Raw genomic sequence first — 27,190 nt, forward strand, 5'->3', positions numbered from 1 at the left:
TCTGTCTGTGCATGACACGCATCCAGTTCCCGTGAAGACCAGGAGAGGGCATCAGATCCCCCAGGACTGCATGTAAATGCTAACAATTGAACCAAGGTCCTCTGGAAGAGTAGCCAGTCCTCTTCCTGCTGAGCCAACTCTCCAGCCCTTCCTTGAGCATTCTTACCATTCAAGAGGATAGTGTTAGGAGTATATTGTTCTCTCTCTCCTATTAGCTCTTTATTTCTAGTCTTGAGCTTCTTTCGTAGGAAGCAGGGTACACAAATGCCGTGCCTGCAAATGTTTGTGTAGAGTCATGTAGCTGAAAGATTTCCTGTGTCCCAGCTGGCTGGCAGTCGGGACAAATCTCTCCTACTCGTGTCCCCCAAGTAAACATGCAAAAGCTTATATTAATTAAAACTGTTCAGCCATTAGCTCAGACCTACCACTGACTAGTTCTTACATTTAAACTCAGCCCATTTCTGTTCATCTATATGTTGCCACATGTTCTGTGGCTTTACCTGTGTGTCATTACATGCTGCTCCCTGGATGGTGGCCTGGTGTCTACTCCTCTGATTCAGCCTTCTTCGTCCAAGAATTCTCTTTGTCTCTTTATCCCTCCTATACTTCCTGCCTGGCTACTGGCCAGTCAGCTTTTTATTTATCAACCAATGAGAGCGACACATTTACAGCATACAGAACATCCCACAGCACCTCCCCTTTTCTGTCTAATCAAAAAGGAAGGGTTTAACTTTAACATAGTAAAATTACATACAACAAACAGTTATCAAGCAAGAATTACCTAAGTAAACAGAAGGAGCATTGTAAGCAGCTTCCAAAAATCTAGAATGACAGAGACAGCTGGCTACCTGGAAAGTCACCCAAAGTTCCTCTGTGACGTTGGGGTATCTATTCTTCAGCCAACAGGTCTAAAGTCTCTCAGTCGCTTTTCTCTGTGTCTTGTAGAATATCTGGCAGTTTCTTCTGTGAAGCAGGAACCTGAAGGACCATTTTGTTGCAAAGTTCAGTGGTCACTTTCCCATGGGTCCTGCATGTCCAGTCGATACAACATTTCGTCAAGCAGTCTAGGCAGTTTCTTGCCCAAATGGCTATTTTTGCCAAGAAGGAGATAAATTTCATATAGAGTGTCTTCAGTGCCCATCTTTCTCTTTGAAGTAAATCAGTGCTGCCAGGAGCAGATTTGCCTCACTATCTAGAAAGTCTAAGTTTTTAAAACATTTTAAATGCCATATTCTGTAGGTCTTTGAAGTGTTTGAAAACTACCTATCTAATTGAAATATATGTATGTATAACTAGAAAACGTAACTAACATGACTATAAGTTTGATTATCATAGATGACTAATTATTAATCTATTTTTTAATTATCCATTACAATTTCAAATGAGCTACACAAACACAATACCTTAAACAAGAGTAGAAATATACATACAGTAAAACAAAATTAACTTTAAATTTGTATCAATAAACTAAAATCTACACCAATGTAAAGCATTTTAAACAAGTTGTTGCTCTTTAAAAATAGATTCAATAATCTACCCTTTCATCCTATCATATCTATACTATCCCCTTTTCTTCTTTAGAATGAGATTGCATTTATAATCAATAACAATTTGTAACCAACAACCTAAAAAAATACAAACATCTATAATTTATATTTTGGTAATGTGGGCATAGTTTTCTAGGCTACTTCTTGCTATAAAGGGCACTGTATTCTTATAGGGATCCTGCGAAAATTAAGAATATGGCCTGGCTAGCTCAGTCAGTAGAGCATGAGACTCTTAATCTCAGGGTCGTGGGTTCGAGCCCCACATTGGGCACCAGCGTCACAATGAAGGGAAAAGTTTGTCAACAGAAATCGAGTCAGAAAAATTAAGAGGCAAATTCAGGAACCCTGGCTTCTTTTGAAAGCTGGTGGTCATGCTGTGTGTTCTTGGCATGTGCTCACCCTTACTCTGTACTGACTTAAGTTCCTTAGAGTCTAGGTTTCTCCATTAAGCCTTCTTGAGAACACACACTGCATTTGGCTTTTTTTCCCCCCAGCTCTTCTAAGTTCCTGTTACTGTGTCAGCACACAGTTCAGAGCTTAAGTGCTTCTAATTGGCCCAAGCATTTTATTTAGCCAAGGAGATGAAGCTGATGGGCTGTTTGAGGCCCTTGGCCAGTTAATTTTATGTACATACATCATGGGTTGAATGTGTGTCCTGGTTAGTTTTGTTATTGATTTAACACAACCAAGGCCACCAGGGAAGAAGGCATTTTAATTGCATTTGTGGAAGTTGTCTTGAGTAGCTAGGGTTTTCCCGCCTTGCCCACAGTCAGGACAAATCTTTGTCACCCGCCAGTCCCACAGCCGCTCAGACCCAACCAAGTAAACACAGAGACTTCTATTGCTTACAAACTGTATGGCCTTGGCAGGCTTTTTGCTAACTGTTCTTATAGCTTAAATTAATCCATTTCCACAAATCTATACCCTGCCACGCGGCTCGTGGCTTACCAGCATCTTTTCATGCTGCTTGTCATGATGGCGGCTGGCAGTGACTCCTTCTGCCTTCCTGTTCTTTCTTTTCTTCTCTCTTTTAGTCCCGCCTATACTTCCTGCCTGGCCACTGGCCAATCAGTGTTTTATTTATTGACCAATCAGAGTAATTTGACATGCAGACCATCCCACAGCAGTCTTGATTTGTGTTTGATGTGGGAGGGCCCAGCCCACTGTGGTCGGCACCAGCCTCGGGCAGGTGGTAGTGGGTCGTGCAAGAATTTGAATCTGAGCACAGAGAGCACATGCAGTAAGCAACATTTCTTCCTCCATGACTTCCTTCAGTGACGGATTATGGCCTGGGAGTTGTAAAATGAAATAAATGTTCTTACTCCCTATGTTCCTTTTGGTCAGAGAGTTTTATCACAGCCACAGAAAAGCCGGCTAGAGCACTGTGCCTCTGAGGAAGACATGTTGAAGCCTTTACCTCCAGAAGCTTAGGTGGAAGTATGGTCACTGCAGATGGAATGTGTTGCTTTACTCCAATGTGACTGGTGTCTTGATAGGAGGAGAGGAAACAGGACCAAAGAGGAGACTGCATATGAAATGGCCACGAAGAAATGGAGCGATGCAGAGGATTGCCAGTCACTTCCAGATTCGAGGAGGAGGAACAGAGAGGGCTTCCTGGGGCCTTCTGGGGACATGGCCCTGCTGAGGTCTTGATTTTGGACTTTCAGCCTTCAGACCCATAAGCGCATCCCACCCATTTTGTTGTAGTTTGTTAACACCACCCAGTAAGCTACTGCGATGTGCTCCAATCAAGCTCCTTGGCTCATCCACCCATAGCAGTTTCTCTGCTGCTGAGCAGCCCTGGCCTTGCTGATGTCGCCTGAAGACTTCGGTTATGAAGTCCCCTGTGGATAAGTAACAGAAGTCATGTTTTTGAACTCTTATCTTTTTAGGAAATATCTTTATTTTTATATATTTTAAATTATTAGTGTATGTATTTATGTACACACCTTAGTACACAGAGGCCAGAAGAGTATGTCTGACCCCCTGGAGTTCCTGCTGGTTATGAGCCTCTCCGAGAAAGAAGTATGTGTTTTTAACTGCCAGCCATCTCTCCAGCTTCTTGGACACTAGTCCTAAGCATGGGGTTCAGTACAAAGCAAGCTGTCACCTGCGATGAGGAGCCGCATGCGTCCATGTAATGGACGTTGTAACTGATGCTTCAAGTCTTTAAAGAACTTGCCGAAGGCCCTTCTGCCAGAGTCCTTTCTGTTGCTGACACAGAACACCTGGTATTGGTTACTTTATTGAGCAGTTCATTGGGGGCCTCGGGAGACTGAGAAGTCTGAGAGGATGATGCCATATCCCCTTGGGTTCAAAACAGAAGGCCGAGGGTTGAGCAAGCACACAAAGATAAAACACAAGAGTGGCCTTGTTTTTACCAACTTGCTGCCTTGTGAACTGACCTGAGCCTGTGAGAACTTCAGTATTCCCTCTTAAGACCTAATCACCTGTCAGCACTGCCACGGGGCAAGGAACTTTCAGCTTAGACTGAAGTCATGTCCAGACCCCAGGAATCATACATCTGTGAAGTGCTGGCACTCAGCTCGCGTTCCACAGGAACTGGAAGTGTGTCCGCACCAAGGTCACCACCACCTGCCTGACAGTTTGCTGTGAACACCCTCACTTCAGCAGAGCCCTCAGCAGCTCTCGGTGGTGGTCTCTTCTCATGTGAGGAACTGAGGCCTGGCAAGGTTTAAATAGCTTACCCAGGATTCCACTGCCTCCAGCCTGCCGCTAGGCCTGGCTTTATTACCCAGGTCTCTGTAAGCCGTTCAGACAATGCTTTGACTCGGTGTCTTCGCCTTCTGGTGCCAGCCTTCCAAATCACAGCCACAGGTCCCTAGGGAGACACTACCAGCCTCTCAAGGTACACCTGGTCAGTTTACCCCACAAGCTCCCTTTCCAGAGCCTGGTCCCCTGCCATGCCTGGCAGGCTCCCATTGTCCTTCTCAGGGGTCTGCCTTAACTGCAGTGAGTGGTGCCCATCCGTGGAGCTTTGTCTCCATTGATCTGAGGGTTGAGTTGAGGGTTACCAAGCTGACGATACTTTGCAGTGTATCACCACTCCCTCGAGATCCAGAATCAGCTTGTTAACCGCAGACTCTGGTGGCGCTGTTCTGCTTCCTCTACCTCCCTTCTTTCCCCCATGAGCCGCTTCTGGAGGGGTTTGTTGCCAGGAGTGGAGGGGCATATCTGCAGTCCAAGTGACCAGGAGGCTGAGGCAGGGCGATCTAGAGTTCAAGTTGCCAGACTGGGTTATACAGTGAGACCTTATCTAAAGAAAACCTATTTCAAGATTATGTATTTTATGGTTATAAATCTTTCTTAAATTAGGAGCATTTGAGGAGCCTGATACTAGTTTGCTTTTTATATATATATATTTCACCCTGATGTCCTGCATGTCCCAAGTAGCATATAATATTGTTTAAAACTTCCTGTATCCCTGCTCAGAAATGAATGGGAATGCTCCTAGGGTTACATTTAGAATTATGATTGATTACCCACTGCTTCTGCTGTTGCTTATGGGAGGAGCTGGCTATGGAATATCCAGAAACACAGGAGAGCAAACTCAAAAAGCAGATACAAAAAAAAAAAAGAAAGAAAGAAAGAAAAGAAAAAGAAAGAGAGAACTCTGTCAGAGTATCAGAGTATATGATCCAGAGGGGCTTCAGTTTGTGAGGAGTGAGCCATGTGACCTGCTAATCAATTAAATATGTATCTTGGACTTATTAGTTTGCCTTCATGCTTACACTGTTGGTCTCCGATGATGTGTCTTGGGCTTCTTATATTACTCAGTAAAATCTCCAAGTTTCTGCCCATTCCACCAGTAAAGGTTTATTGTTTCCCATAAAGCCAGTTAATGACTTTTTATTAGCCTTAGATTCATTTGTCGATTTTAAAAAGAGCTTTATTGCATTCATAATTCTCTATCAAATTCCCTTTAGTAGTTAGTAGTGCATATAATGCTGAGGGCAGGAAGAGTCAAGAGGTGCTTAGAGTATTTTTTTCCTAGGATGAAGTATTCAGGTGAATTTGTTCTCTCTCTCCCTCTCTCTCTCCCTCCCCCATCTCTGTCTGTCTGTCTGTCTGTCTCCCCCATGCTAGGGATCAAACTCTACCTTGTGCACGTTAGGCAGGTGCTCTCACACTATCTATAGAAGTGATCTCAGGTGAATAATTTTACAGAGAAACCAACCCAAATGTGCAGCTGCTTCTAGCTGCTTCTGGCTGGACTCAGGGTTGCTCACATTCCATAAGCATCTGCTATAGGCAATAATAACAAAAGCTAAAGAGTGACAGTGTGTGCCACGTGTCAGGTCTTATTCTGAACACCTCAGTAATTCCTCCTAGCAACCCTGTGAGACCATCACTTCACTGTTGCCCCGTGCTCCATGAGTTGGTAGCACCAGAGGATCAAATAACACTTTAAGGATACAGATGTCATGGAGTGTGGCTTCCCTTTTGGAAGTCAAGCGATTCCTTCAGAGATTCTCAAAAAGAAGCCCCGAGGCTTCCTGAGATATTTCTAGGGGAGCAATGAGGTGCTGAAACTTGAGGTCTGGACCTTGTATGTGCTAAGGATACCCTCTACCACTGAGCCACACCTCACTCCAGCCCCTCTTCATTCTGTGGTTTAGTTAGAACCATCTCAGGGTACAGTGAATGCAGAGTCACAGATACCGGTTTATTTAAATGTTTTTGAACCAGACAAATAAAAATATTTGGAAAATTATGAAATAACACAATCATGAAGTTGTAGTTGGAAAGTTTTTCTGTGTCCCACCCAGTCCTGCAGCCGCTCAGACCCAGATAAACACACAGAGGCTTATATCAATTACAAATTGCATGGCCATGGCCTATGGCTCAATTTTCTTGCTAGCTAGCTCTTATAATTAGACTTAGCCCATTTCTATTAATCTATATGTCACCACATGTTCCGTGGCTTTACCTGCATGCCATTAATACTGCTCCCTAAATGGCCGCATGGCTTCTCCTTGTCTCTCCTTTCTCTTCCTGTCTATCTGCTTGGATTTCTACCTGTCTCTAAGCTGCTTTGCCACAGGCCACTGCAGCTTTACTTATTAACCAATGGGAACAGCATATATTCACAGTGTACAGAAAGACATCCCACAGCACCTGGTTCATTCTAGAAAATATAATTGTCACAAAAATGTTCTGTTAATACATAATGAACTTATTATGTATTAAAATGAAGTCAAGCATGGTGACATGTGCTTGTGGTCCCAGCCCTCAGGAAGCTGAGGCAAGATCATGAGTTCGAGGCCATCTTGGGCTACATAATGAAACTATCTCAACAACAACAACAACAACAAAAGTTGTATAATCCTGTTTTTAATTCCAAATCATGTTTCTCACTTGCTAAATATTGGTCAGGGACCATTAATAATTTGGGGGCACAGAGGGGCCCTGAGACCAAATGTTTGCCTTCCTGTCATGTGGCCTTGTTGCCCATGAGGCTGTGTCCAGCTGAGGTAGGCCTCAGATTCTTCATCACTTATTTGTCCAGTTTTAGGCAGTGTTTAACTTCAAATCATTTCTTCCTTAGGGAGAGATGGTGGTCTCTGCTATCTGTAATTTTCTTTATGTTTCTGATGTGCTTTGCCGGCACTCTCCTGTGTGAGTTCTAAGAGAACGATAAGTCTTTTGTAATGCTGGGAGTCAAACCCATGACCTTGTGTGCCCCAGGCAAATGCTCTGCCACTGAGCCGCAACCTGGTCCTGAGGGTGAAGTGTTCTGGGAGCAGGTCTCCACTCTTCAGCCCCTTGACCCACTCCAGTGATTAGCATCCTTTGTCCCCAGGAGACCACCCCAAGCATCAGGCTTTGCCCAGTGATTAGTCAGAGTGCCAGGCTAATTGATTAATGACAATACTCATAATGAGAGCTCATGAGCACTTGCCACATGCCTCGTTTTCCACCTGGCACCACCAAGGAGTCTTCTGAAATCCTCAAAGTGTCCTTGCAAGGCAGATATTACTGTCCCAGGTGAGGAACCCATGCCCCCCCCCACCCCGGAGATTGAGTAGCTGGCCTATCACACCTCTAAGAAGTGGCCCAAGAGCTTTCGTTCTCCAGGGCAGGCAGCCCTGGCAGCCTGTGTTCTGGTAATAGAAATTTCCATTGTTACAAACGGCTGTCTCATGAGCTCTTAGGCTGATGTGCCTCCGTCCTGCAGACCTGCAGACCTTCCCAACCACTGTTACTCCTTTTTCATCTCTTCCTTTCCTGCCTTTGGAATACATGGATTCCATCTGTGGTTCCTCACATGCAAACGAGCTCACATAGCCTCAGTGGTTTTAGTTCTCTTAGGTCAGATGTAGAGAAAGAAGGCAATCCCCCGCAAGGAACAAATCATCCTTTCACTATACCCAGACAATGTCTTGAACAGCAAAGGAGCAGCAGGAACATTTCCCTGGCACTGCGTCTTCATGAAGCCCAACTAGGGATCTGGCAGAGGGAAGTGGGAGTCCTGTCCTGCTCAGAACAAAGGGATGAGGCCTAAGAATCTCCTGATATGCCAACAGCCATGTGTCTAATGGCTGTGTGCCTGCACTGTCCTGTGACCATTGTGTGTCTGCACAGTCCTGTGATCACTGTGTGTCTGCACAGTCCTGTGATCACTGTCTGCACTGTCCTGTGACCTCTTTGTGTCTGTCCTGTGACCACTGTGTGTCTGTCCTGTGATCACTGTGTGTCTGCACTGCCCTGTGACCACTGTGTGTCTCCACTGTCTCCCACAGTTCCGAGAAGAAGTACTGCTCTGGCACTGGCTGGCCTTCATTTTCTGAGGCTCACGGCACAACAGGTTCAGATGAAAGTCATGCAGGGATCCTGAGACGCCTGGACCGTTCCTTAGGATGTGCTCGCGTGGAGGTAGTCTGCAAGCAGGTGATGTGTTTTGCTGTCCTTTTCTTGGTGCCTCTCTTGTTCTTGCATGGTGTACTTCATCATCAAAATGCCCTAGATTTGTACCCACACCTGTGATGACCCCTCTCTCCCATCCCACCAGGAAGATGGGTGAAGATGAAGGTGGCATCTCTCCACCTCCTTCCTACTCAGCAGCATGCCACCAACAGGCAGATTCATTAGCCCCTTACTCCTTGGAGCCTGAGGAGGAGGAGCTTGGGTCCAGACAGAAAACTTGGCTTGTGTTTTATTATTATTATAATTATTATTACTATTGTTATTTGTTGTGTTTGCATTTGTGTGTGTGCACACGTGCGTGCGTGCGCACACACATACACACACACACAAGCTCCAGGGCACATGTGAGGAGGTCAGAGGACAAATCTCAGGTGTCAGTTTCCTCCTCCTTCCCCCTGTAGGTTCTGTGGATTAAGTCAGGTTGCCAGGATCACACCTCAAGTGCTTTTATCACTGAGCCATCTTGCCAGCCCAAGGAGACTCATTGTTATGTTCTTTAGTGCTCATGTTTTCTGTTGCATGGTTTTCATAAGACGACAACGGCTAGCAGATGCAAAGGACTAAGTTTTGGCTGCAGGAAGGAGAAGTGATTGCTGAGTGCCCACCCAGATGGTATCAGTCCTGACCCGACTTGTGCTGGGCTGTCTTCGTAATGGCTCTATGGTGTAGGTTATGGTTGTGATCCCCATCTGACAGATGAACAAGTCAAGACCTAAGCTTAATCATTTGTCCCCATGCTCACTGGGGCAGTAGCTGCCTACTGCCAGAGCTCTCTGTGTCTACCGTATATCCACATTGAACCAAATTCTAACACAAAAGCCATGCTTCCCAGCTGCCAGGCTCTGGGGTGGGGTGAGCCACGTGGAGTTGTTTTCCTGAAGAGTGACAAAGGCATCTCTCCCCTGCAGTGTGACGCTCACCTCGGCCATGTGTTTCCCGATGGACCCGAGCCCACTGGCCAAAGGTTTTGCATCAACAGTGTGGCCCTGAAGTTCAAACCAGGCAAGCACTGACCATCTCCAGGAGGCCCGTGCTTTGCCCTCCACCTTGTAGAGCCTTGGTTCTGAAGTTCAGATGGACGCCTTGTTTTGTTCACGATACATTTAGGCTAAGGTTGTTACGGGCTGCACGGGAACCACAGCTTCTTAGTCACCTGAAATCAACTCAACCCCAACTTCCTCTTGAGCTGTGGAATTTCACAACGGCAAAAGGCAGCCCATTCTTCAACTGGCTTCCAAGGCTTCGGGTGGGACCTTCGCAGGATTTGAACAGGTCCGTGGACTGACGAACACCTAGGGCTGAAGGGTCCCCTAGCACCTGAAGTGACCTGAATTGGTCGTCGCAGTTAATTCCTTCATGGATGTCCACAGGTGAGGCTTCATCGGGGAGAAAAAGGAAAGGGTGGCATGGATGAGATCCCAGTGCTGAGAAGGAGGACGGGAGTGGCCGAGCATGGGAATCAGGTGCAGCGGTGGGTGAGATTTGTGGTTTCCTGTCAAGAATCTCACCGACTCAAACATTCGACTTCCAACCTTACAACGCACAAGTGGGATACGTGTGAGTTGAGTCAACTTCAAGGAACAATGCTCTCCCTCAACTCTGTGCTACAACACTAACCTTCAAAGTACTCAAATAAAATATTGACATTGATGTTCACTTTTTGTCTCAGTCTGTTAATTAGCTCTTTTATAAACATGAATCTGAATCAAAATGACAAAAGAAAAAAAAATCCAGCAATTGGACACAGGAGGACAATAACCACACAGATAGTTTGCAAATTGGGAATCTTGAATTATTTATAGGTTAAAAAGTATTTAAAGAATTCTTTTTGTGTTCTTGGAAACTTAGCTACCCTCTTTCCTTCTTCTAATTTCCTACACATTATTTGATATTTCATTTACTATCTAACATGCAAATCATGACTTCATTTGGCTTCTAAAAGAACGCTAACTTAGATCACAGATTCTAAAAGAACGCTAACTGGAACACAGATTCCAAAACCAAATGCTGACCAGAACACCAGTGCCATTACTTTGTGTCACTGTGGTCAAGTAACTTAATTTTCCATGTTGTGAAGGACTAACCTCAGAGCCAAACAACCACCATCTTGGAGTACTCAGTTGTGCCCACTTGGAACAGATCATCCCAGCTGGGCCTGCTGACTGTTTACATCCCCTCACAGAGGCGTGGGGAGGGTCAGGAGACTCTCACCCGAGCATCCCTCCCTCCCTCTCACCTGTGTGCCCTAATGGCATGTGACCTAGGGAGGGGCTACAGTGTACAGACCACAGAAGGAAAGGGGGGTGCTCCATCTGCACTGGATAGAGACTTTCTGGTGAAGCCTTTTGGGGGAGAAATACACCCCTGTAAGTAACTCCTCACTTATGCTCTGTAAGGAAGCCCAATAAGCTCACTGGTTCCCCAGAGTGAATTTTGGAGGAATTATGCCTCAGTTTGTCATTGGGACTTAGGAGAAGGAGGAGATACTGTTTTTGTCTCCCTCTGTAAAGGGATTTTAGCAACAACACATTTTTCTTAGTTATAGTTATTAGTGTTTGGTAAGGGTGTGGACACTCGTCAGAGGACAGCTTGCTGGGGTTGGTTCTCTCCTTCTCCATGGCTCCAGGGGATTGAAATTGGGTCATCAGGCTTGACAGAAAATGGCTTTGCCCATCGGGCCATCTTGTCCACCCTAATTTATCATATGTCTTAGTCAGCACTCTGTGGTTGTGAAGAGACATCATGACTTCCACAATTCTTATAAAAGAAAGCATATAGCTTCAGAGGTTTAGTACATTCTCCTCATGGCAGAGAACATGGTGACGCACAGGCAGATCCTATATCAGGATCTGAAGGCAGTAGGAAGAAAGAAGCAGCTGAGAGTTTTACATCAGGATCTGTAGGCAGCAGGAAGAGGAAGATATAGGGCCTGGCTTGAGCATTTGAAACACCAAAGCCCACCCGAGTGATCCACTTCCTCCAACAAGGCCACACCCACTCCAACAAGGCCACACCCACTCCAGCAAGGCCACACTCACTCCAGCAAGGCCACACCTACTCCGACAGGGTCATAAGGCCTAATCCTTTCAAACAGTCCCCCTCCCTATGAGCCTATGAGGCAATTTTCATTCAAACAACCATATCACATGACACTCTGTAATTATTATTAGTGTGTAACATTATTTTTATATACCTGCATATTTGCCCTGTTTATTGCTCTTTTGTTTCTTTAAATTGCATGTTTTTTACTTTTCTTGTGTGTGTATATGGGGGGGTATACATGTGTGTGACACACACACTCATGTGTGCAAAAGCCAGAGGGACAGCTGCTGTCCTGCTCTAGCACGCCCACCTCATTCCTCTGAAACAGTCTCCTGCTGAATGGAGCGAGGCTTGCATTCAATAAGGCCCCTGGGTTCCAGGTACACACCTGTAAAAAGCCACACACACACAGAGAGCTCTTGATATGGCTGCTGAGATCTGTGCTCAGGTCCAACAAGGACTCTTCCCACTGAGCCACGCCCCCAGCACCCAAAGTTCATGTTTCCTGGTGGGACTGGTTTTGAATTGCCTGAAGAACTTGGTTTTTCTTTTAGCTTGTGTTCCCTTAGTTTCTGTGAAGTGTATTACTTCTCCTTTCTTTCTTTTATACCTTTCCACTCACCCTCCCTCCTTCTTGAACAGCTCTTGGTTTTCAAATAAAGTTCAGCTGCTAAACTGTATGAAATAATGTCATTTTCTTCTTGCTGTTTTCAGGGTTTGCTCACTCTCGCTGGGTCATTGTTTTCTTAATCCACGCATTCTGCTCTAACAAACACCACTGGCTGAGTAATTTATAAAGAACTGGGATTTATTTTCCTACTGTCCTTGTAGAAGCTGAGAAATCCAAGCTGAAGATCCCAGCAAGTTCCTAGTCTAGGGGCTGCCTGTCCTGGATTCCAGGATGGTACCTGTGTCCTGCTGTGGCCTCTTCACAAGATAGAAGGCAGAAGGAAGGCAGAAGGGCAGAGCCGGGAATCTGGACAGCGACATGGAAGAGATCGAAGGGGACTAACCTCCATCCTTGAGTCCTTTCACGAGGGCTACCCTATCATCCCCGAGGGCTTTACTTCTTACTTAGTCATGTGTTAAAGTGTCGCCTCCTAATGTAAGCTTATTGGTAACTACTTTTCAACATAAAAATCAGGGGCATTTGGGATGATAGCAACTTTTGTTAAGTGTGCCTTGATGTGGGTGACTCTTTCTTCTTCTTCTTCTTCTTCTTCTTCTTCTTCTTCTTCTTCTTCTTCTTCTTCTTCTTCTTCTTCTTCTTCTTCTTCTTCTTCTTCTTCTCCTTCTTCTCCTTCTTCTCCTTCTTCTCCTTCTTCTCCTTCTCCTCCTTCTCCTCCTTCTGCTTCTTCTTCTTCTGCTTCTTCTGCTTCTTCTTCTTTTTCTTCTTCTTTTAACTTTTTGAGGGAGGCAGATCTCAGTACAGATGGTTGTGGGCCGCCATGTGGTTGCTGGGAATTGAACTCAGGACCTCTGGAAGAACAGCCAGTGCTCTTAACCTCTGAGCCATTTCTCCATCCCCTTTCTTTTCTTTTCTGCTTCGTATCTATATTTCTTCGTCTTTTGTCCAATGTCAAAGCTTTCACTGTTTCTTGTCTTCTCCCCAGCACCCCATCTTTTCCTGGTATTTCAGACACACGCCTTAGCCACCATTGTCATCTGTCAGCTCGCCAACCTTCTGCTGCTTTATTTCACTTTTCTCAGCCCATTTTCCCCAACTCTGTTCTTCACCTTGAGGTATTTCCATTAATTTACCCTCCAGTTCTCATATTCTTTCCTCTGCCATAGCTATCTGCTTTGGGGAGTATCAAGTAAGTTTTATTTTAGATCCTGCATTTTCTTAGTTTTCAATTTATGTTTTTGTTTTCTACGCTGTTTCTGTCTTTGTTGAGGCTCCCTGCTACGCTGCTGGTATTCGGAGTTATTGAAACAGGGGCTTTGTGTTATTTCATTGAGGGTGTTAGATCAGCCAACTCAGAATCCTCATCTGTTAGGTCCAGTCCCTGGTTCATCTGGGGAGGAACCTGATTTTCTTTTCTGTTGACTATGCTTCCTGGTTATTGTTTTGTGTTGGGCTTTTTCCTTTGGGTATCACGTGATTTTTCTGTTGTTAGTTCTCTCCTTCCGTATATTCATAGGTTCTGAGGATCAAACTCAGGTCGTCAGAGTATGCTAGTGGTTTTCAACCTGTGGACCCTTTTGGCAAACCCTATCTTCAGATGTATTTATGTTACAATTCAAAACAGTAGCAAAATTACAGTTATGAGGTAGCAACGAAAATAATTTTATGGATGGGGGTCACCACAGCATGAGGAACTGTGTGGAAGGGCTGCAACATTAGGAAGGCTGAGGACCACTGGAGCATGGCAAGTGTCTTTACCCAATCAGCCGCCTCTCCAGCCGCTCATGTAAGTTTGGTTTGCTGGTTGTTACAGTGGTCAATTTGTGGAGACTGTGAATTCTTAGATTTCCCTTAAAGAATGTTGTTTCCTTTCTGTGAGCAGATAATATTCTCAGATAGACTTGAACTGTGAACAAAACATTAAAACACGTTCAGTCTTAGTTAAAATTTTGTGGCTTTTTGCTTTTAGCTCAGCCACACTGAGCTGGCAACAAGAAGGTTTTATTTGAGAATTTTTACTTTGTCTTTTTTTCCTTGTAAGATTTCTTTTTCTCTTTGTTGTGTTTATAGTTTCCTGGCTTTACTTCTCTAGTAGTCCTGATCAAACTGGTTACAGATGTTGTCACGTGTGCCCCCCATTGCCACTCTATGTATCACACAAACTTCATCAGCCTTGGTTATGGTCTGGGCAGGTAAGAACGGACTGGCACTTCCCATCACCCTCAAGAGAGTGTAGACTCCTCTCTATTGCCACCTGCTCCTGTTGCCCTGTGCACTGTGACAGATGACAGATGTTTTATTTCCTGTTCTGCAAAAGCACAGAAAGGCCTCAACCGCTGGTGTCAGAAGAGGAAATGGAGGACTTTCTTTTCCTGTGTGACGTTCCTTCAATCACAGTGGGCTGTTTCGGTAAACTCATCATACATTGAAAATACCTGGGGTCAAAAAATGCCTTTAAAGACCTAACTGAATAGCTGGGCTTGATGGTCCACACCTTTAATACCAGCACTGGAAGGCAGAGGCAGGCAGGCATGTCTCTGAGGTCCAGTTCATCCTGCTCTACAAAGCAAATTCCAGGACAGCCAGGGTTATTACATAGAGAAGCCCTGTCTTGAAAAACCAAAATAAATAAATACATAAAGACCTAACTGAACAAGCATCACAGCTTCCTACTCAAATGATGGCAGACACTATGAACTAAAGAAACAGTGTAATAAAAACATAAAAGATCATGATTTCAGAGAAAACAATAAGCCACCTAATGGTTTTAATAACAAAAATCATATAATACAGTATAAGAATAGATGTGGAGAGTTTTAGCTGTTGTTTTATGAATTAAGAGAAGGAAGGAGACATTTTGGCTCATGGTCTCAGAGGTTTCAATCTATGGTGACAGCAGAAACGTGTGGTAGGGGCTGTTGGCCTCCTGGTACACAGGAAGTAGAGAGAGCATAGGAGGGCACCACAGGAAATACAGACTCAGGGACATGTTCTCAGTGTCCTACTTCCTCCAACTACATCCCACCTCCTCAAGTTCCTACCTCCGCCAAACTAAATGTCACCAGCTGGGAACCCAGGCTTCAGCACATGATTCTGTGGGGAGCACTTTGTATTTGAAACACGATATAATAGGCAATTTCAATTAGCATATACTCAATGGAGTTCAGTGCCAATGGTTGGAATATATGATGTTTGCAGAAAGTACTAAAATTCCTATTAAAAATATTGGCATATAGCTGAGTGCTAGAGAATATGCTGAGCAAAGCATGTGTGAAATCCTGGGGTCAACCCCCCAATAACACAAGGAATAATCACTGAATAGAATAGTATCCACGGAGAAACTCAAGATTCCTCAGAGTTGCCTCCACCAACTGACTCCATACTGGAGACAATTTAGAATGTGTTGTTTCAAGTTTCTAGTAATCCCTTGGTGTGTGTGTGTGTGTGTGTGTGTGTGTGTGTATGTGTGTGTGTGAAGTTGCTGGAGTGAAGGAGGAAGAAACCAGAGTGTCCTTTTCTTTTGTTTCTTTTTCTTTTTTGAGACAGGATATCACTGTGTAGCTCAGGCTGACCTTAAATGTTTGATCCTCCTGCCTCATTCTCCCGGCCCAGTGGTGGGTGTGTTACAAAAGTAAAAGGGTTGGGTCCAAACTCCTCTAGTAAAGGAACTACTGCAGGAATTTGTGGATCACAGATGCACTCACAGGCTGACCTGGCCTAGATAGCCTTCAGACATGGCTCTCCTCTCTCTTGACTAGGCTGTGTCAAGTTAGTTAACGCTAACAAGGGCATGTGTACTTCCTCACTGGAAAGACCTCACACAGATTCCCTGGGCAGTGGAGTTCAGGATGCTTGTGACGGGAAGGGTTAACTGGGAATTTCTAAGGCTGTGCCTCAAGGAACCGGAAGCAGTACACCATCTCAGAGAGGATGGCAGAGATGAAGTAAATCTGTTTTTTAAAAAAGTTATTTATACTTTAAGGAAATGGAACAATGATGCCCAGGATATGCAAAGCAGCCTTTCTGGTCACATAATTCACTTTGGCTTGAAGACTGAGCTCAAAACATGGACTGACCAGCACCTCCTGTGGCAAGGATGGTGGACCCTCAGTCTGCAGGACAGTCTGTGGAGACAGTGGTTCCTCCGGGTGTTCGTTCTGCAGGTCACAGGCATGTTGGAGGCCACCATCCATCTGAGTGACTTTAAGTAAGCCTGTCTTCTGGATGATCCCAGGGTAGCTTCACAGGCGGCTGTGGCCTGACTCAGCTTTGGTGTAGGTCTTAGACAGTGTTATCATCTCCCCATGATGACCAATGATCTCAGGATTCTTAGTCTGTTCCAGGTGACAGCCAAGCGTCCCATGAGACACCACAGAGGCTTCAGGACTCAGGGGAATGGCATTTTTAATAGCCTATATTACCTGTTCAAAGTAACAGGTTTCGTTTTGACATTTTCATACATGCATGTGTACACACACACACACACACACACACACACACACACACACACACACACTTTGGTCACATTTGTCATATTTGTCCCCTCTTCTACCCTCTCTTGTCTTCCCTCATTTCTCTGCCAGTCCCCTCCCGTGTCTCTAATAATCCTCCCCAAGACCGTGTTTTAAGAGTTCGAAAGTGAGGAAATCTACAGAGAGCAAGTGGTCCGTCAGCTCACTTCCGGTCTGTCTGCTGCCATCTCGTCACTCCTTAGAGGCTTCAGACCACGTGACTCCTGAGTTCTCCAGGCTCCATCCTAAGGAGCAGCAGGAATGTGGCCTGGTCAAGGTGTTTGGTCCCAGCTGCCTCCCTGCTGCCTGGCCCTTGCTCCTCATCGCAATCTGGAGCGTCCCACCTCCTCCTGGGGCTGTGTTATAGTGATAGGTTTGTGTCTGTGAAGTTGTCTCAGACGGGGCCCTGGTGTCTCTGAGCGCTCGATGCCCTTCAGTCTAAACCTTCCTCCTCTTCCCTCCCAGTCATGAACAAAAGAATAATTCATGTTGCATTTCGATGCTGATTGTGGGGTGTAGGGGCTGGTAAGAGAGGAGAGGAGAGAGGGTATTTCCAGTAATGGGAGTATTTGGCTGATTGGTAACTGTTTACAGACGTGTGTCTTTCTACGGTATACCCCTTGAAATCATTTTCTTTGTAAATGTTAAAAGCCACAAGAAAAAAACCAACAACCCTGATTGCTCCTCTTTGTACTTCAATCAGCAGTGTGTCAGCGGCTGAATGGACTGTAATTCCTTCACTGTGCCTGTCAAGGAGAACATTTAGGCCACGTTTTTAAAAATATCTTGGTAGGGGTCTTGAGAACAATTAGCAATTAAAATAATCTATTTTCTACATTTTGCAATATAAACACGGCTGCGTGATTGATTTCACAGTCGCAGGCGCTGCTCTGCCCGGGAGCATCCTGTTCTCTCTTTCCCCAACTCTCAGGCTCATCGGCGGCGCCTTACGTACTGCAAGGCAGCTCGCAGCCATTCGTTAGGGCATCATTAACTTTAGAATACAACTTGATGCCTTCTCAGGGGAATGTGCTTCTGAACATGTCCAGGACACTCTCCACAAGCCATTGCTCAGGGCTGGCATCTCAGTAAGGAGCCACCTGGCCAGAGGAAATGGCTGATGAGGCTCTGGAGTGCCTGGGCATTCTTGTCGCTGTTTTCATGGCTGTGACCGATACCTGAGAGGGACCGTATTGAAAGTGGAAAGGTTTGCTTTGGCCCACGGTTTCAGAGGTCCCTGTCAATGGGAGGCAATTTCATGGTTGCTGAGCCTGTGTTAAAGCAGAAGATCACGGAAGAAGGGCATGGTGGACAGATGCTCTATGGGCAAACAGGAAGTGGTGTCAGCCAGAATAGATTCTTCAAAAAAGGCACAGCCTCTTGACTGAGGCACAGGCCTAGTATGCTCCTTCCTCCAAGAGGCCTCACCTCCCTATAGCACATCCAGTCTAAGTTCCTCAGGAGAGCCGCCCACCGACGCAGCCGGCCCCTGTGTGATCTATTTTAATATGAGCCCATTTCATACGTAAGTCATAACGCCGGGCTTTCTCTCAGGCCCCCAGTGACAATACATGATATACTTTGCCTAGTGATGTGATCCCATTTGGGCCAGAGGAACAAACTCAGAAACCGTAATGTGGTACAGACAACGGGGGAGGAAGAGTCACCATGCTCAGATTCTGGACTTCAAAAGTAAGGAAACTGAATCATAGAGAGCTCAGCCAGATGGTAGCAGTCACGGCCCCAGGCTCTGGAATCCTCACACTAGCCTCTGCTCGCACTGTTTTTTATGGCTAAAAGTTAGGTTAGGAAGTTTATGTTTGGGGAAGCAAGATGTTACATTTGCAAAAACAGTTCAGAAATGGGATGGTGTCATATAGAAGAATGGACCTGATGAGAAGAATGCTCTTCTCAAGGCCATGGTCCAGTCAATCCAAGACTCCCTGAGAGCTTCAGAAAATGAGATGATATTCTGCAGACTACTGTCCTGCTTCACTTAATCCCCCACCTACCTCCATGGAGCCCAAAGCCTGGTATCAGGGCTGGAACCTTGTAGCAGGGTCAGGACGGGGATGGAGCAGAAAGGGCATCTTACTCTAAGATGCTTCCAGTTGGTAGCCTAGGCAACTCACTAATCTCATTCTTCTCTCTGCAGGGCTTCCAACAAACATAAGAGCAGGGAAATGAAAACGGTGAGCCTGAGGTGGCACTGGCCTGAGGAGAGTCACAAGATGGAGTGCGAAGGAGAAGACACCATCCCTGGCAAGCAGGAACGAAGCCAGCTACAACCAGATTCTGGGTCTGAGTTGTGAATAGAAAGGAAGCTCTCCGCATAGAATCACCAAAGTGGCCATTTCCATATGGACCCAATAAGGCAGTGGTTCTCTTTCTATGGGCTGCAACCCCTTTGGGGGTTGAACAACCCTTCCACAGGTGTCGCCTAAGACCATTGGAAAACACAGATATTTACACTATGATTCATAACAGTAGCAAAATTACAGTTATGAAGTAGCAACAAAAATAACGTGGTGGTTGGGGGTCACCACGACATGAGGAACTGTATTAAAGGGTCACCGCATGAGGAAGGTTGAGAACCACTGACCTAAGGCACTTGCCAATCCTGGATCTCATGTTAAACTGTCATCCCTGGACAGAACAAAGGGTTTCTCTGTCTTTGGAGTCAGAGGCCTCTAAAAATGCTAGCAATGGAAAACAACCCAAGGGACTCTTGTCACTAAGATAAATCGAGGCTATGAAATGTCTTCAGTGAACTGGAAAAATTCAGAATGGAACTAAGTTCAGCAACATAGAATGCCTGAGGTCACAGCACATGATTTTGCCCAGGAACCTCCATGAGTAGTTTGTATCCAATAAAAGTGGTTCTGGGCTAAAGAGATGGATCATTGAGTAAAGCTTTTGTTATACTGCTGTGGGCCATAGGAATATCATAAGAACTCAGCTGGTTATGGCAAAGTCACTACCTGGAGGAATCAGGGAATTCCTCCAGAGGAAGCCAAATCCCAAGGAGTTTTTGGTGTTACTTGGCTTGTTATATATCAGCTGTATTCTGTTATGAAAATCATGTGTGCCTTCATAGATTTCCCAATTGACTTTTCCCTAAGAAAGGCTAACAGTGTAGACTGATCACTCTCTGGACATACACATTCCAGGTATTTGGAGAACAGCCTCAGGAAAGGCTTTCTCTGGAATCAGATATCTCCCTTGGCTGCTTTCAAGGACTAGCAGTAATAACAGTCCACATGCAAGTCTCCTGATTTAAGATAAATTCCACAAGGAGACACCACCTAGGTCAGGTGGACATTAAGTAATAGCTTTACACAATTCAGCTCAGACCCTCCTTTCTTACAGCCTTACTAACTTTACAGACCGCTAACTCCTTACCTAACCACTTCTAGGAGTATTTAGATAACCTTCTGCGCTGACAGCTATGCTCAGCCAGAACTCCAGTTCAAGTCTCCCTGTAATTATCATCATTAGCAGCATCCGGCCAGAACCATCCCCAGATGGAGGAAAGTACTTTATCAGAGATACCTCTGTACTCTCTAAGAACAGACTTAAGTATCCGGGCTACCTGTTTGAGAAGGCCTGGCGGATGTGCCAATTAAGCCTTACTTCCTCTTTTCCCAAACCTTACCACCAGTTCCAGATCTCCCTTTAACTATCACCAGAGGCATCTAGCTGTACACAGGTTGCCTAGCGACTGAGCACACTTTCCCCCACCCTGCAGAAAAATGGCAGATAGCTTGGATAGATAGGAGCTACAGGAAAAAAGAAGACAGTTTTATTTTCTCCCATTGACCTAGCAACTTATAGATTCTTAACACTTTCTACCAACCACGTTTAAGATTATAGTTGAGCACATAAGAGCCCTCTTCTTAGATATTACCTGAATTTAGCCTTTAGTTAATTCATTTCCCCATTGGTCACTTCCCTTTGGGGTTGCAAGTGATAATTAATGGTTATTGCCTCCCTATGTGATTCTTATCACCCCTCCGTTTGACCCTGGAAGCCTGGCTTTGCACTGCTAAGGGAATACTGCTTGTAAGTGTATATATACCAGGACTTCCAGGGCACGTGGAGGACAGAGAAGAGAAAAGAGAATGGAAGAACTAGATGGGTAAGAACTTGAGAGGAACAAACTGAGATGGGAAGAAGTAGATTGAAGGGCTACAAGAGAGTACTAGAGGAACGATATGGAAGATGAGAAAGAGCCAGATGGGGAAAAACAAGATGAGGTAGAACGAGAAGAGGAGAGAGGAGATGGGAGAGGAGATGATATGGAAAGGAACAAGATGGATGAGAACCTAGAAGGGGCAGAACTAGATGAAGGAATTAAGATAGAACCTAGAGGGGATCACAGACAAGTGTAGAGAGAAATCAGGCTAAAGATGACCTAAATATGAGAGCAGAATATAAGCTTATAACTGTCACAGAATAATAAAGTATATGGACTAAGGAGTTTCATGTACATAGATTCATTTCTTCTCATCAAAGATTAATTATGAGCTGGTTGTAGATTCTTCCCGGACCCTGGGAGGGGACTACCGAGGGGCTGGACCCCCATAGTCCTCGATATTATACCAGTGTAAAGATCTGAGCTTGAATCCTCAGCACCCATGTGGGTGTGGTAGCATACATCTGTAATCTTGGTGCTCCCATTGTGAGATGGGAGGCAGAGACAGGAAAATCCCCAGAAGACATGGGCCAGTAAAACAATAGACCCTCTCCCAAGCAAGGCTGAAGGCAAGAACTCACACTCAAGGTTGTCATCTGACCTCCAAGCATGTGCCCTCTCCTGCCAGTGTGATGAATGAAAAGAAGGAGGTGGGGGAGGAGATGATAAGGAGGAGGAGGAGGGAGAGGAAGAGGAAGAGGAAGAAAGAAGAAGAAGAAGAAGAAGAAGAAGAAGAAGAAGAAGAAGGAGAGATTCTGATTTACTCAAGAACAAACCAGTGGATGGTTTGTGACTTCAGATAACCAAATGTTGAAAAACACTGTAAAAAATAAAAACAATGACATCATGAGGTTTGCAGGCAAATGGATGGATCTAGAAAAAAAATCATCCTGAGTGAGGTAACCCAGACTCAGAAAGACAAACATGGTATGTACTCACTTATAGGAGGATACTAGATGTGGAAAAGGATGACTGGACTGCTACTCACAACTCCAGGGAGGCTACCTGGAAAACAGGACCCCAAGGAAGACATGGGGATCGCGCAATGACGGAGAAATGGATGAGATCTACATGAACAGCCTGGACATGAGTCGGGTAATGAAGGTCGAGGGTCAAGGGAAAGAGAGCTTGGGGAGAACAAGGAATAAGAGACCATGGTAAATGAAGACCACATGAGAATAGGAAGAAGCAAAGTGCTAGAGAGGCCCACAGAAATCCACAAAGATACCCCCACAATAGACTACTGGCAATGGTCGCGAGACAGCCCGAACTGACCTACTCTGGTGATAGGATAGCCAAACACCCTAATTGTCGTGCTAGAAACCCCATCCAATGACTGCGGGAACTGGATGCAGAGATCCACAGCTAAGCCCCGGGTGGAGCGCTGGGAGTCCAATTAGCTAGAAAGAGGAGGGTTTATATGAGGGAGAATTGTTGAAACCAAGGTTGGATAAAGCACAGGGACAAATAGCCAAACGAATAGAAACACATGAACTATGAACCAATGGTTGAGGGGCCCCCAACTGGATCAGGCCCTCTGAATAGGTGAGACAGTTGATTGGCTTGATCTGTTTGAGAGGCATCCAGGCAGTGGGACTGGGTCCTGTGCTCAGTGCATGAATTGGCTGTTTGAAACCTGGGGCTTATGCTGGGATGCTTGGCTCGGCCTGGGAGGAGGGGACTGGACCTGCCTGGACTGAGTCTACCAGGTTGATGTCAATCCTCGGGGGAGGCTTTGCCCTGGAGGAGGTGGGAATGGGGGGGTGGCCTAGGGGGAAGGGGAAGGGGCGGGAGGGGGGAGAACAAGGGAATCCGTGGCTGGTATGTAGAACTAAATTATATTGTATAATAAAATAAAATTAAATTAAAAAAATAAAATTTCCAGAAACTTTTATGTTTGAGTCTTTGAGCAACATTTTTAACCACCTTGAAGATATTTTTTTTTGAAATATCAAGGAAAATAGTAAGTTTATATGTTATAGGGCTATTTCTAGACTTTACGTATTTCTTAGAATTTTTTTTTAGGCATATCTTCCTAAAATTAGTTAAAACCATTCTGCTCTCCTTGTTTAACAGTGTTTTCCATGAATTTCATGTTTCCATCTGATTGCTGAATAAATCTTTGAAAGAATATTTATCAAAATGAATCTTCCAAGAGATTTGAGAGATGTCTTGGTAGGTAAAATTTTTGCCACGTAAACATGGGAACCCGAGTTCCGATTCCCAGTACACAGGTAAAAGCCAGGTATGGAGACACCTGTGGGATGGAGACAGGAGACTTCCTGGGCCTTGAGTAGGTCCCAGTGAGAGACTCCATCTCAAAAAATAAGGTAGCTCAGCGTGATTGAGGAAGACACCTGACGCGCATGCGCAGGCCTGTGCATTACTGAAACCATGGCAAAATGTTTTCTTTTTTCATGGCTCTGGGTCCCATCCCTAACACAAAGAAGGAAGAGAGAGAAAGGGGAAGAAACAGGAGAAGGAAAGAGGAGGAGAAGAGATAATTCAGGATGCAGAGAAACATAGAAAATGTGATAACATGGATGTAATTAGAAAAGTTGCCCAAGACAAACTGCTTGACTTCAATAAATAATCCGGTGTGTTTGTGTAAAGAAACCACATATTAAAAAAAAAAAAAAAGAAATGTAGCTTAGGGGCTGGAGAGATGGCTCAGTGGTTAAGAGCACAGACTATTCTTCCAAAGGTACTGAGTTCAATTCCCAGCAACCACATGGTGGCTCACAACCATCTGTAATGATATCTGGTGCCCTCTTCTGGCCTGCAGGGACAGATGCAGACAGAATAGAATACTGTATACATAATAAATAAATATTAAAAAAAAAGAAATGTAGCTTAGACCTTGCTTGCATTTGGATTTGAACAAACTATAATGTATGGAATAACTTGGATGAATTTGAAGACTACTATACACATTATATTAAGGAATTATGATTAGTATTTTGTGTAGAATAGTTTTGTACAGCTTTGTTGAGAATTCCTATTGCTTAGAGATGTATTACTGACATGTTTGTGGCTGGGATGATATGGCTAGAATTTGCTTTACATCATCTGCATGAAAAAACTACCACTTGCAAAGTGGCATCTCCAGGACTTCGGGGAAGCAGCTGGCAGAGGATGCTGGGAATACTTGTTCTAGACCTGTTAGAGAAGAGAGGTCTCCTTCCCTTCTGCTAATACCCAGCTGAGACTCTGGAAAGGGCTGGCATTCGAATAATGATGCTTCCTGTTGAAATTTAAAACAAAGTCTCCAACAATCTTCCTTCTGAACTCCAGCTATGTCATATAAATAAATGAGATTTCAGTAAAAGTGAAGAGAAAAGGAGGTGGGTAAAACAGATCAATTTTGCCTAATATTTAATTTTGCTGAAAGCAGTGAGTCTCTGTGTGTGTTTGTATATGTGTGTGTGTGTGTGTGTGTGTGTGCACAAGATCTTGTTCCACCACTGAGCCAATGGAAGAACAATATTTAGATATGAAATCCATATTTTTCCCATCTCTGACGTTTGATGTGGTTTACAATACTTTGTCTTAATGTCATATAAAGTAATGGAGCATTTTGCAGCTGACAGATTTTAGACTGGGTGAAATACAGTAGTTCTGTTAGAGTTCAGTGAAGATCATGAAACAAAAGGCTGAAAAACGAGACAACCATGTGCTCTTTACCAAGATGTTCAGATATTCAGCCTGAATGTATCGGGAAACCATTAGAATTTCAGGACTCGGGGTGTGGCTCCATGGTAGAACCTTACCGAGTGTCAAGCCCTGGATTTAATACCCAGTATGGAGACAAGAGCAAGAAAAGAGTTTAGTAGGGAGCTTGCCTGATCAGGTGTGAACATTTTGGAAACTCATTCTGAGTAGAATCGCGAGGGTGGATTGGAAGTGGGTGTAGGAAGTAAAGTTGGGAATAATCATTGTCTGGATGAGGGTTACCCAAATGGGCTGGAGAATGCAGAAGTGTTGACCTGTAGGAGGTAAAGTTTTCAGTTCTAGATTTTCTTAACAAGTGGAAGATGTCGTGATTAAGTAGTAAAAAAGACAAAAGTTCAATAGATAAATGAGAAGCCTTTACATTCTTGGCATTTCCAAGTCTGTTACCTATCCTTGCACTTCATGGGAGCTGATGCTGGTGAGCCTGGTCCTATGGCCACTGTGGCTCTGCAATGGCACCTAGGGCGTGGATATTGATGGCTCCAGGTTACAGGGATTTGCTTCAGCAGCTCTACTTTTCCCTCTGGTGGCATATGTGTGTATATGTATGCTACATGTGTGTGTTACATGTGTGCATGTATGCTACATTGTGTGTATGTACGCTGCATGTGTATGTATGTTACGTGAATATAAGTAGAACTTTGGCTCCTTCTTCTTCCTGCAGAAAGAAATGTGTGAGGTCAGCGCTGACCTTTGTAAAACTCACTGGCAAAAGCAGGCTGGTGATAGAATACTTTCTGTAGATCAGGAGAGGGTGTGGGAAAACTGTCTTCAGTTATGTCTAGACTGTATAAAAACCAAGCCTGGATCAGCTGGGATTGGTGCGTCATACCTGCTCTCTGTAATCCCAGTACTCATTAGCCTGAAGCAAGAGGGCCTTGAATTCAGGGCAAGCCCCTGGGCTATGCAAGGAGACTATCTGAAAAAGGAAAAAGAGGGAAAAAGAAAAACACAATATAAAAGTTGGCTCAAAAATATAAATACTTGGAAATGATTTTAATTTTTTCATTCAATAAAAACCTGTTTAGTAGGGAAAAGAGCTGGGATTACCAGGTTCTTCTACTAGGGTGGCCAAACAAGCTGTCATCTAAAGTAGACGATTCTAGAGAAAAGAATAGGACAGCTGACACAGGTCGTCTGAGTCACGTGGCGAAGGTCATGCTAGCTGTGAGCATGGGGAGCATTTATTCGGTACATAAGCAGACTGCTGACTGTGGTCCACTCGTCAGTCCCTGAGTGCTGACCACCTCCTCTGGGCCAGGCATTTGCATGTCTGCGAAGTCAGCAGTAACCAAACAGACCCTCCTGTCGGGTGACTGAGCTGCCACTGCCACCAAGGGGACCAGCTCTGCCTTCATAGACCCTTAGATGGTAATTCCTTCTTTTTCCTCTTCCTCTTCCTTCTTCCTCCTCCTCTTCTTCTTTCTTCCTCCTCCTCTTCTTCTTTCTTCTTCTTCCTCCTCTTCCTCCTCCTCCTCCTTCATTTCTTTGGAATACCTGCTAGGCAAGTGCTCTCCTATTAAACAATATCCTCAGTCCTTGTATTTCACCTTTTATTTTGAGACAGGGTCTCTTTCTTTCTTTCTTTTCTTTTTTTTTTTTTTGGTTTTTCGAGACAGGGTTTCTCTGTGTAGCTTTGCGCCTTTCCTGGAACTCACTTGGTAGCCCAGGCTGGCCTCGAACTCACAGAGATCCACCTGGCTCTGCCTCCCGAGTGCTGGGATTAAAGGCGTGCGCCACCAACGCCCGGCCAGGGTCTCTTTCTATAGCCTAGGCTGGATTTGCACTCATCATCCTCCATAGTAGCTAGGACCAGGGGCCCATGCCACAGAGCTGAGCGACTTCTTGGCTACACACATGAGACCTGCCATTTATATCTGCTGTCGAATCGTCCACGACCATGGAGGCCCTGAAGGATGGAGCTGAGCTGAGAGCTGAGGGGTAACAAGAGTGAGCATGGCAGAGGGAGGGAAGGACCTTGCAGAGACCCTGCTGGGTTCGAGCAGGGGTCAAGGGCACTCACATGTGGAAGAGGCCGTGGAGCTATAGAATAAAGATGAGGAGAAGCCAATAAACGAGGTTTGTTTCTCTGCCGTCCTGTGTCTTTTTCCAAAGGAAACATCATATCCCGTTCACGCCAAACACATTTTGCTTAGAGCATCATACACAGCACCAAAGTTTTTTCTGAAGGTTTTTAAGAAAAATAGTTTTGTTGCATTTTGCTTCAGGGGCAGAGAAGGCATGGCAGCCAGGAACACACCTGGTGAGTTCTTTCCTGAGAGGGTGACAGAGAAAAAACTACTTTTGCTGGGAAACACCAGAGCGCTCGTGAGCTGTGTTTTGAGGGTCCCCTCAGGCTGAGTCCTCTCGGCTGGCAGCTGCGGTCCATCAAGGGTCCCCTGGTGCATTTTTATGAGCTTGCTAGTTTTGATATCGCCAACTCCCTCTTGCTGTTCCTGGGTCAGGCTTAGAAATTCTGTACGGTGGGAGTGGAAAGGCAGGGATCCAGTGGGGGGTAGCCGCTTGATGGGACCCAGCTTGTGGAGCGGACCAGCAGGACAGAGGCACATTTGGAGCTGAAGTAAAC

General features: G+C 45.0%; 1 protein-coding gene across 3 annotated transcripts in view; it reads left to right on the forward strand.

Annotated features, from left to right (window-relative positions):
• The window catches only part of Msrb2 (methionine sulfoxide reductase B2), a 33,975-nt gene extending 14,832 nt beyond the window's left edge, over positions 1-19,143 (forward strand). Inside the window, exons 4-5 of one of the 3 annotated variants that reach the window (XR_005091626.1) lie at positions 3,044-4,416; positions 8,312-8,393. Coding sequence is in view for 2 of the 3 variants with exons in the window: in XM_028870453.2 (XP_028726286.1) it covers positions 8,312-8,459; positions 9,404-9,508 (253 nt within the window). In the remaining variant the exon portion in view is untranslated. Of the gene's footprint in view, positions 1-3,043; positions 4,417-8,311; positions 8,460-9,403; positions 10,152-18,831 lie in introns of those variants that run through there. The other 2 variants (XM_028870453.2, XM_037205999.1) reach the window with 2 other exon arrangements.
• Positions 19,144-27,190: the final 8,047 nt, after the last annotated feature.

Source organism: Peromyscus leucopus, chromosome 5 (genome assembly GCF_004664715.2).
Source record: "Peromyscus leucopus breed LL Stock chromosome 5, UCI_PerLeu_2.1, whole genome shotgun sequence".
Lineage (NCBI taxonomy): Eukaryota > Metazoa > Chordata > Mammalia > Rodentia > Cricetidae > Peromyscus > Peromyscus leucopus.